Here is a 10,932-nt window from a genome sequence, read left to right as displayed (position 1 = left end):
TGCAGGAACCCGTGTCGGAACTGGCAGTAAGGAATCCATTCCCGATTGTATGGTCATTAAACCACATTAATGCACCAAGCATCGGTTCTTCTGTTGAACACACAAAGAACCCTAAAAAGACATTACGACATAATATTTTGATTAGTGTTTCAAGGTCTGAAAAAAAAAAACAGGGTTCCTGAAGCATTATCAGTTAAGGAGTGGCAATTGGCAAACGTAGGTATGGAGGCAATTTAGGTACAGATCATATGTGCACTGCACAGCATCAGTGGGTGGAAGCCATATGCATATTCCATGGTGTGGATTCTGCATGCTTGTGGAATTCAACTGTATCAGTTTTGGATCCAGAAGAAACATATTTCATACAGCACTTGGAAGACCCACTGATGGCAGCTTTCGAAGGCAGTGTTGTACTTTCAGGAAGTAGAAAATATAAAATGTTGCGCATCACATTTACATTTCAATGGTTGGGGATAGAAAATAGACTAGTGGCATAAAAACCACCAAGACTGAAGCACTTGCACATTGATGAAGGTCACAACCTAAGAGCTATACAGTCTGTGCAGCACTAATACCCAAGTCTGAGAAGTCACTGCTCTGGCTCCCAGCTTTGGTGCAAATGTAAATGAGCATGAGCACCATAACCCAGAAACAGCAAGAAGTGGGTAAATGGATCTTAAAGTAACAATTCCAGACGTTATGATGGCTTTTTATTGTTTTGACAATACATACATAACGCGGTACAAAAAAAGTCTGACACGTATGCGAAGGCTTTTGTTACAAAATAAGAATTGTTGCAGATGAGCCAGCACAAATTATAACTCCGCATTCTGAGTTAATCGTGCGTTCTGATAAATTCTGATAATCTGACATTCTGATATATTACAAGGATCACACTACCACAGTGCAGGGAAGTAATGGGCAACCAGTTGTGTCCTCCTGACCTAGACTTAAATCCCAAATATTGGAACTGCAGAAAGCGCAGTAGTGTGCACCATTTCAGTAGGTGAAGGGAAGGTTGACACTGATGGTTCATACATTCACCATCTGAACCCTTCTCAAATCTCTGAATTTCACCTGGCAGCTTAGCCAAAGACATCCACATTACAATGCTTTACTGCCATTTTGGTGGAATTCTACCACCTTCACCCCTTAATCACATACACTGACTAAATCCATAAATAGAAAATGCTAATTTGCTGTTCAAAAGTGAGCAGCAATTTTTAAAATTCTTAAAATGTAAAAGTGTCTCTGTAGGAAGGAGGACCGGTCTTTTCCCCCACTCTCCCCTCTATGCTGAATAGGTGTACGTGTCGAAAACCAGAATATGTCTAAAGTCCTGGGGACCACAAACGGTATCAGTCATACCCATGTTCAACCCACAGATGGAACACTGAGGCTGAAGTACCAAAATAAAGATTTTAACTGACACAGTATCAATAAAAATACAAAAACAAACAAAAATAATAAAAAAAACACCCATGTAGCACCCATATTTACAGACTACCACCCCAGTATCTGCTGCCTCCTCTGAAATCTAAATGGACAGCAGGAAGGATAGGTTATACTGCCCCATTTAAATGTAGATCAGGGTATCTCAACGTTCTTCACAGATCACCACAGGGATGTTCCCATCTCAAGACATGTTCTGGTGTCCAGCACAACTCTTCAGTCATCAATAGTGGGCAACCAGAATGCCTGCAGAGAGACCAAGTCACATTGGTTGAGTGCATCTGTGCGCAAGCAGTCAAGTGTGAGAGACTGCATGAGTGTGTGCAGGCGACTGACCAGGCCAGCATCTCACCATGTTGGAGCAGGCACTGGCAAAGGTCATGAATTTTGGGTTGAACTGCAGACAAGTGACAGGACCGGTGTGCTTGCCATCCAGAACCGCTACTTTCATTCCACTCTCTGCATTCCACACATGGATCTTCCCATCCTCTGAGCCTGAGGGGCACAAGCCAATAAAGATGAGGGGCACAAGAGGGGCAGTGATATTTGAGCAAAGCACCAGCAGGGAACACTAGACAAAAAAACTCTTGCCACTGGTGCTGAGAGGTAAAGGTGGCATTTCACAAGGAGCAGTTCTGCTTTTTTGTTTCTTAATGTACTTCTGGGCTCACCGATCATAATGAACTGTGAATCAGGAGTGAAGGAGGCCTCTAGAGTGACTCCTTTACTGTTGTTGTAACCCTGCAGAGACGCACACAAAACAACACACAGGTGAGACAAGGTATACAAGAAGGAGTAGAGAGAGATGCTGGGATGGGATGTGCTGAAACAGGGCAAAACCGGAACAGATCCTTACCCCGAAGGAGTGCAGCATGGCTCCTTTGAAGGCATCAAGGAGGCGGAGAGCACCCCCATTGGTGGAGACGAGAATCAGCTTCCCATCGTTGCTGAATTTAAGCCCAGTCCACTCACAAGTACGGTCATACTGCAGCTTAAAGGTGGCGAACGGGCCCTGAAAGAAACACCAGCAGTCAAAAACATTCAAGCGCATACATACAACCTTACACATATACACCTGATATTGACAACACACTGCAGTCTTGCTGAAGGACCCAACCAGCACACAATCCATGCAAAGGCAAGAATAAGCAGATACACGTACCTTGTCAAAGGACCGCAAATCATACAGTTTGACCATCTCAGAATTCACTCCGGCAGCAAAGATCAGCCCCTCAGGGTCAAAGGAGCACACAGGCTTTCCCTGCAAATGCATCAGCCCCTGAGACGAATAGATACAGAAGGGAACAGACATGAGGACAAACACTGACTGGGAACAGAGGCCAGTGGTCCCATGCAAGAGTGGGAGTGGCAACGTTTGTGTACGGCATAGAGGTACAGGGAGCCTGAGAGGGAGGAAGCAGTGAGGTATGGGTGATTGGGCAAAGGTTGCGGGTGCCACCAAACTAGGCACAACATCAATAAGCAAACATGAAATTGATTTTAAAAATATTAAGTTATTTGTTTCAGATACAAAGAAACAACAAGGCTTTTCGTTAAACTGTTTTGCTCAATGTTAGCTCACATCTTACTTGTCTACACAAATGCTTTGACTGGTTGACAACCAGCCAGTTAGCCATGCATCAGTCCAAAGCTCATCTGGGACTTTACCACTAAGCATGACTACAAACTCCAGGTTCATGGACAGGTCTCGGAGAAGGGGAAGCGGTTAGGGAAGCAGATGATCTCCAGAACATTTACATTATTAACTTGCTCAGGACTCTCCCAGGGGATTTCATGACATGGTGGTGCAGCATTACAGGAAGTGGGTTAGTGTGGTTTAGAGCAGGTAGGAATAAGCTCCTGAACCTAGAGAGTTCTGACATTTTTCAGGCACCTTAATATACTTGAGTATGAAACCACACATAGAAAGAAAAGCAGAAACCACACATATCTCATTGGTGTTTAATTCTGCATCTTAAATAAACTTACAGATATTCCTTAGTAACTCTTTACCAGTTTTTACCAGATGTAATATTGTATTGTTTAAAAGAACAATTCATTCACACCACTCTCCTTAAAAAGACTCGTTGCAAAAGCAGAAATGCAATTTTATAACACAAAGGCGTGATTGATATTAAATATACCCAAAAAACATTTATGTTTGCAAAAAACATTACACACAAGTGTTCTCATGACAAAACTTGCTGTAACTACAGTAACCATACTACATAGGTAAAAATATTACTCTACCTCCTATAGGCACTTTAGGCTTTTGACAGCAGATCACAGAACACTATCCCCACCAATAATTTTACCATGATTAACCTTCTTATACTGAAAATTGATGTTACAATTTTACAGACCCTGCACAATCAAAACCATAATTTAAAATTTAAAATATCATGCAAAAAGAACCAATAAAAAAACAAATACAAGGACATTCAATTTAATTTAATTCAGATTTTCAGTGTTTTAATTCTGAAAGCAACAAAGTTCTTATACTGCCAACTGCAGGAGGACTTGGTAATGGTCATATGGAGACTGTTTAATCAAGCACTTAACACGACGTTTACATTCACCCTATCAGCAGAGTGGCCATTTAGTGCACTTCCAATCAAGAATAAACAGGAAGTAGATATCCTTAGAAAATGAACATGCCATGTCAGACCAGCACTAATGTTTAAAATGAATGTATTTTACAACGATCATAAAATACAGCACTTGAAAAATTTAATGACAATGGCATAATTGATTATTCTGAAAATGATTACGATCTTCAGTGCTTATGAAACACCACCCCCGTAAATAGCCACACAAAGGTGGGCCATTATATTTTCACCTCTCTAGGAAGGTAACTTGACGCACCTGGCAATTTGGGGAGCGCAAGTCCCAGAGTCGAATGGTTTTGTCCAGAGACCCAGAGATGAAGGTGTCATCCACAGGGGACATGGAGAGCGCAACAACCCTGAAATATCAGAATACTTTCAAGAACTTCTCAAAAGCATGAAACCAGGAGCTGGATGACATAAGGTATAATTTCACTAAAGGTAGCAAATCCACTCACAGCGGAAAAACATCAAAACACACAGCATGCGCCTATCTGTCAGACAGGAGCACCATACTTTACCACACTGCTGCCTCACGGCACCATTTAACAGTAACAGTATATTCTACTACCAAGCAATAATCCTACTGATTAAAGACAGCTAGGGACCAGCATTGTCTACAATTGTTCTGTAGCCTGTAAATCAGCAGAAATCCAATACACGCCTCTAAAGCTGCCCCAGCTTCAAACATATGGTAAATGGTCATTATTAAGTGGCAATAAATTAGACAGACAGGTCACTGAGTTTTATGCAATTAACAACTTGTCACATAACTAAATGTACTGAGACTAAAACTTGTGACACCGGATGAACAATGCCTTCTAAAAACATGCAGGAACAAACATTTCCAAAATTGTTTATACAGACCAATAAATCCTGTTGAGAGATGGAAACTTTTTAGCACATACAGCAACTTTCCCCAAAACCATGTCAGTCTGTGATGAAGGACCATGTTCACAAAACAACGATGCTGAATACGAGTAGAAAAACAATACTAATGCACAGAACTTCATTCTCCTTTTGTGACAATAACCTCATTCTAATAACTTTCTATTTAGAGCACAAGATGTGACAAAACTAATTGATTTATTAGTTCATGAGACATGCAGAAAAGCATTATGGAGGCACAGTGCCAGTCATTGACCTCACCTCTTGTTGTGTCCAGGGAAGTACCGGATGTACTTGTTGTCATGGAGAGACAGGTATCGGATTGTGTCTGTTAAGTAGCACATTGAAAGTAAGTTCAAAGAGTAGAAATACATTATCCATCTGAGATTCTGTTCCAAAACGGGACCACAAAAATTTCAATTGCTTCCAATATTTTCACGTGGCAGGCAATAAAGAGGCATGATCATAAACAAACCTGGGTGGAACGATGAGCAGCATGGCTCTGTCCTGGGCAAGGCAGTGGCCTGTACAGTTAGCTCCAGAACCGGGCGGAATCACAGACCCTCAAACTGTACAAACAACTACCTCAGCACAGGACAGGCTTGTTATGCACAGCAGAATCCTTGGAACAGCTACCATTCCTGAAGCTGGAGATTCAACCGCAGGCATACACTTAATTCATTCATGGCAAGACTATCGCACGTCCTAACACCTCTGATGAAGCAATTCCCCCAAAAAATACGTTGAGAGGGTAAACGAAAAATGTTGTCACAAATGTTTATTTTCAACAAGGCACAGACTCGGTAGTAAATAAAGACCCACCATCAATTTTATTCGAACTGTAGACAACCGTGTTGGCCGCATGTGTGTACCGAATAAGGTCCACTCCATACTTCTTACTGTAGAGAGTTCGCTTTGGTCTTGACCAGAAGCAGAAAGAGAGAAGGGAGAGCAGAGAATGGTGGATTAGTATCACTGGACTGGCGCAGGATCAACTCCACTCCGGGAATACAATTTAGAGCTAATACATTGACCAGTTATAGGTATCCATCGTTAGTCAGCTGCGTAAACACAACGCCTAAATGTGCAACATAGGCAACATCATTGGATTGTATACAGCTCCAAAGTAAAATGCATGACTGTATGCATAAGATGATGCATCTTATTTTTTAAAAAATAGGGGTTTGCTGGTTGTGTCATGAATAAATCAGTTTTATGATCATTGACTTTGCGTGAGTTCCAAATCCATCAAATCGCGCCCACTTCAAACCACAAATTCCACGTAGCTAGTTAGCCAGGCAATGTCAATTACCCAATTACAAGATAAGTTAACCAATTTATCTAGCATGCCAGACCAAATCAACTAAATGCGCCCCCATAAAACGTTACCTCCAGCTTCTCAGTCGTACTAGTTTAACGAATGATTGTCATTTTTTCCGACTGTTTTATTTTATCAGGAACAAATAGCTATCCATAGCTTAGGAAACTACCTTTAAAAATCGTGAAAAAAACTTTTCACGATTCATTTTTTGTAATTAACTCGGCAAACATTAGCTACCCATCACAATACATCAGAGTTTGTAGCTAGCCAGCCGGGTAACTTAGTTCACGCAATTCAATTCATTAGCTGGCTAGCTAACACCAAAATAAATCGTGACTTTAATTTTCAATGATTTTGGAAATTAAAGCAAGCTCGTCTATATATTGCATTCATTCACTAAACCAATGTGCTAATTTATATATAAAACATTTCCCTACTTTCTCAAACCCTGTAACGTTAATCAAATTAATCTGCACATGATTGCAATACGCTATCTGCAGTAGGCCGCACGAAGAGGAAACCGCTAGTAGCTAGGTAGCAAACTAGGCTTAGCTACAAAGCGCAGAATTCGGCCTCCTCTTTTTGCACGCTCATCACCAGGACGCTATCAATATTAGATTGAATGTAATGCATTTGGCCTCACTTTCCCTCCTGGCAGTCGTATAATACAATGGAGTCGTCGTCGCTACTGGAAATTACAGTCTCGCCGTTCGAACTGAAATCAAAACAGTTGATTTTGTCCGAATTCTCTCGGAAAACCTTTGCAACCCTAAAACTCCGCAGCACATTGTCCGTAAGCTTCATGGCCCCTGTCCCTGTCTGGGCGCCGGCCTCTCCTTCGTGGATCTCAAAATAATTTCAACTACTCCAAACGATAGTTTGGGTAGCTATTATAATTAAATATTGACGAAACGATACTGTTTATTCACTGGCGTTTCAAATGTAGAAACGAAAACCCGCCTGTAACATTCTCGAAGCCTGATTCCGAGGTAAGCCCCGCCTTCCTTTCCTCGGACACGCGCACGTCCCAAAGGAGCACGCATCCTCCATTTTACGTTTGTTTCGAACTGTTTAGTACTACATTTCCCATACTAAATGCTGGTGTCACACTGTACCTTCTATGCTAGTATGTAGAAAAAGCTTATTTAAAAGATATTTTGGCTTCATCCACAAGGGACGTCGCGGTCACAGTAGCTGAATCATGGTTTCCCAACGTCCTGTGTAAAGCTGTATGTATCTATGTTACCGATCTAGGTAAACTATGTGAAGACTTAGATAGAAACTCAGTTCTCTTCAGTACCTACAGACTATTTTCAGAGAAATAACCTATAATTATGCACACTAACGTGACGTCTAAATCGGCACTGGTTAAAAACGCATGTAGCTACGACTGGTCTGTGGGCAGGATGGAATTAATCTGATTAAATGACCAACTTTGTTATAACAACAGTGGGTTTTGAAGTTTGAGAACGGTTCGAATTCATTTACATTAAGGTTCAAGTATGCATATATAGGTTTGCGTTTTTCCAGCTGCAAATGCATGTGATGTAGGTTTCTTGTTCTTCCCACACTCTCCCCTCTGCTTAGCCAATAAGCGAGCAAGCACACGTGCCCTACTGTTGCATGGTGGGGAAGACTGGAATGGACTCCAGGAGAGGAGCTGCCAGGAGCTTCACACTGACTGACTGTTGACCCTTGCTGACTCAGTGGAACCTTTCATGCGCACGCATAAGCTTACAGGTCCCCTCTGCTGTCCCACTTCTCTCAGGTATACAGTCATAGTCAATTATTACTCATATTGTCAACAGAGGTTGAGCAGACCTCTGCACCAGAAGTAAAGTTTAATCAGTGAAGTTCCAGCAGAACAAAAAGAGAGAGCTCAGTGTGTGCAGTAAAGGAGTTCCCTGTCCAGGTGGGTACAAATCTTTTTTTCCAAAAGAGATCCTGTTGTCCTGGAGCAAAGAGGTGCGAACTGCAAACGAGGGTTGGTTTGAGAGCCTCGATTGCAGTTCTGACGTGTATCTTCATGAGTCTCCTGCAAATACCCCATGTTGATTCCCTGGCTTATTGACTAACATGCTTATTGAGCTATACATGAAATGCAGTTTATTATTATATCTCAATATATTAAGTATGAAAATATTTATGGCTCTGAACAAAGATGATATAATGTTCTCTTATGTTGCAGGTGTTGAGCAGCGATCCCTTAGTGAGCAAGGTGTGATTGAAGCATGGCACGTGTCCTGTCTCTCTCTTGGCCTCTGTCTCTTTGTCGCTCCCTGGGTTTAGGGGGAGTGTCAGTGCGGAGCATGTCGCTAGACGAGCGGGTGCGGGAGGTGTTTGCGGCTGCAGTGGGAGCAGTGCAGCCTGACAGCGTGGTGCGTAGAAGCCTGGAACGGAGAGGAGATCGCCTCCATGTGGCTGGACACAGCTTTGACCTCAGACACAACCTTCACCTAGTGGGCTTTGGCAAGGCTGTTCTTGGTATGGCAGCTGAGACGGAAAGGATTGTGGGAGACCACTTAGTGAAAGGTGTTGTCAGCGTGCCACATGGTATCCAGGAGATATTGCGACATCATGGAAAAGGGTAAGGACACACATTCGCTATCAAAGTAACATTTGAGGTTAGGATTACAGTTCAGTGAGATGATGCAGGGGTTAAGGGCAGACTGTACCCACTGCCTCACCATTTCCTTAGATGTCCCAAATGAAGACTAGTAGGGAATACTGTTAACTGCTGATTCCGCACTGCTACTATAACCCACACCTCCCCTTCTGCTTCAGACAAATGCTACTTGGAGCAGACACTCGTATTGAGGTGTTTGAAGGTGCCAAGCACAACTTGCCTGATGCCAATGCCCAGAAAGCAGCTAAACGCATCCATGAGCTGGCCAGTGCTCTCACCGAATCTGACCTGCTGCTTGTGCTAATTTCAGGTATTCATTACAAATGTGATGAAAATTTGAGAGACTCATGCCAATGTGACTTACGTATGATTGTGTGTGTGAAGGTGGTGGTTCGGCACTCCTGCCAGCTCCAGTGCCACCCATCTCACTGGACGAGAAACAGGATGTGACACGAAAATTAGCAGCTGCTGGTGCCACCATCCAGGAGCTGAACACGGTGCGCCGTGCCCTCTCCTTGCTAAAAGGAGGCGGTCTGGCCCACTTTGCCCACCCTGCCCAGGTAACTCTCACACAAAGGGTGCAGATGCATGCGTAAGTAATGCTCAAATATTGGGCCATAAAATGCTTTGGAACCCCATGTTACAACACACCAACCAGGTGCAGTGCTCTCTCTACAGGTGGTGGCTCTGATCCTGTCAGATGTGATAGGAGACCCTTTGGACTTGATCGCCAGCGGCCCCACAGTGCACACTGAGATGCAGCCGGAGGAGGTGTGGGCCATCCTGGAGTGCCATGGGCTCTCTGCCTCGCTGCCTGCATCCGTCAGGGAGGTGCTGGGGAAAGCAGGACCACAGTATACACAGGAGAAGAAGAAATACGAGGGCGTGGGGCGTGTGCTGAACACTGTGATCGGCTCAAACAGCATAGCTCTGGAGAGTGCAGCCCGGCTTGCACAGGAGATGGGTCTTCGTCCAGTTGTGCTGTCCCCTGGGGTGTGTGGGGATGTGCGCTCTGTCGCCCATCTCTACAGTCTGCTGGCCCGCTTTGCCTGTGCGCCAGGTGCCTCCTCACCTGACCTGAGCACCTTTATCCTGCAGCTGGGCCCGGAAGTGGGCGTGGAGAGCTGGGATCTGTGCCGTGTGATGCAGACGCTGAGTGAGGGCCGTGGGGAAGGCTGGGATGCCACCTGCCTGCTGGCAGGAGGAGAGCCCACGGTGCAGCTGACAGGGACGGGGAAGGGTGGGCGGAACCAAGAGCTGGCACTGCGACTAGGGATGGAGCTGGGCAGGGAGAGCCTCTTGCAGGACGTAGTGTTCTTGAGCGGAGGGACAGATGGGCAGGACGGGCCCACGGAGGCAGCCGGAGCTGTGATTGATGGGAGGCTGCGTCAGGAGGCACTGGGGCAGGGGCTTGACCCTAAACCTTTCCTCAACAACAACGACTCTTTTACCTTCTTCTCACAGCTCTCTGCTGGCCGGCACCTGCTTCTGCCTGGGCTCACTGGTACCAATGTGATGGACGTGCACCTGCTACTATTACCCACACCTGCAACCACCCCCACCCCGTGACGGCATCTCCCAGCCCTGGCCCAAGTGGGCCCACTGGGATCACATACAGTTCTACTGGAACAGGATTGTGAGGATGGACAGACAATAGCACTACGAACTAAGAAGACAAAGGGAGGGGCACCATGCAGTGACTACATCAGGCGTAGCCCAGATAAACACTAAAACTGTGGGACCAAGACGGAGAGAGGCCGCTGTAAGCATCACATTTGTCAGAAATGCTATCTGAAGTAGTCTGCCTGTTTTACCTGTATTGTATTTTGTAGTATTCATTTTCAGTTCTACTGCTCTCAGGACACATGGAAAATACACTGGATGTGGTATTGCTAAAATAAAGGATATTATGTATATTGTAGTGGATTCATTATTTATTATCCATAGGCCTGTGCTTTACTGAGAAAGTGTGTTTGCTCTTTACACATTGCAAATACTCACCCAGCCACTTGGTCACCCATAGGAATGCATGCTAGTTG

At 44.3% G+C, this 10,932-nt stretch overlaps 2 protein-coding genes across 8 annotated transcripts; one reads left to right on the top strand and one right to left on the bottom strand.

Moving 5' to 3' along the window:
* Positions 1-693: 693 nt before the first annotated feature.
* Positions 694-7,071, bottom strand: wdr82 (WD repeat domain 82). The gene is made up of 9 exons (XM_064298411.1): positions 6,911-7,071; positions 5,769-5,866; positions 5,208-5,274; positions 4,318-4,417; positions 2,615-2,731; positions 2,309-2,464; positions 2,124-2,193; positions 1,805-1,947; positions 694-1,698 (listed from the first exon to the last, which is right to left on the bottom strand). The coding sequence occupies exons 1-9, from the start codon at positions 7,069-7,071 to the stop codon at positions 1,669-1,671; spliced, it is 942 nt and encodes a 313-aa protein (XP_064154481.1). The 3' UTR covers positions 694-1,668.
* Positions 7,072-7,115: 44 nt separating this feature from the next.
* Positions 7,116-10,807, top strand: glyctk (glycerate kinase). 7 transcript variants are annotated; one of them, XM_064298395.1, is made up of 6 exons: positions 7,116-7,256; positions 7,855-8,179; positions 8,456-8,854; positions 9,052-9,203; positions 9,278-9,453; positions 9,572-10,807. In XM_064298395.1, exons 3-6 carry the CDS (start codon positions 8,499-8,501, stop codon positions 10,460-10,462), a joined length of 1,575 nt encoding a protein of 524 aa, XP_064154465.1. In that variant the 5' UTR covers positions 7,116-7,256; positions 7,855-8,179; positions 8,456-8,498; the 3' UTR covers positions 10,463-10,807. The 7 variants fall into 7 exon arrangements, with proteins under 7 accessions (XP_064154465.1, XP_064154466.1, XP_064154469.1 ...); XM_064298396.1 differs by having other exon boundaries at positions 7,135-7,256; positions 8,036-8,179; XM_064298399.1 differs by lacking the exon at positions 7,116-7,256 and adding an exon at positions 7,362-7,496 and having other exon boundaries at positions 7,855-8,035; positions 8,557-8,854.
* The last annotated feature ends 125 nt before the right edge of the window (positions 10,808-10,932 follow it).

The sequence above is a fragment of the Anguilla rostrata genome, chromosome 11, assembly GCF_018555375.3.
Source record: "Anguilla rostrata isolate EN2019 chromosome 11, ASM1855537v3, whole genome shotgun sequence".
NCBI classification, from domain to species: domain Eukaryota; kingdom Metazoa; phylum Chordata; class Actinopteri; order Anguilliformes; family Anguillidae; genus Anguilla; species Anguilla rostrata.
The sequence above is the reverse complement of the archived record's forward strand: the minus strand, read 5'-3'. Positions and strand labels throughout refer to the sequence as shown.

Excerpts from the sequence above, each read along its gene's own strand:
- wdr82 (XM_064298411.1), bottom strand. The coding sequence starts at position 7,071 with ATGAAGCTTACGGACAATGTGCTGCGGAGTTTTAGGGTTGCAAAGGTT. Across the intron at positions 2,194-2,308 it reads CCATGCTGCACTCCTTCGGG|GGTTACAACAACAGTAAAGG; the intron begins GTAAGGATCTGT and ends GCGTCTCTGCAG. Across the intron at positions 1,948-2,123 it reads TTCACAGTTCATTATGATCG|GCTCAGAGGATGGGAAGATC; the intron begins GTGAGCCCAGAA and ends TGTGCCCCTCAG.
- glyctk (XM_064298395.1), top strand. The coding sequence starts at position 8,499 with ATGGCACGTGTCCTGTCTCTCTCTTGGCCTCTGTCTCTTTGTCGCTCC. Across the intron at positions 9,204-9,277 it reads GCTGCTTGTGCTAATTTCAG|GTGGTGGTTCGGCACTCCTG; the intron begins GTATTCATTACA and ends GTGTGTGTGAAG. Across the intron at positions 9,454-9,571 it reads ACTTTGCCCACCCTGCCCAG|GTGGTGGCTCTGATCCTGTC; the intron begins GTAACTCTCACA and ends CTCTCTCTACAG.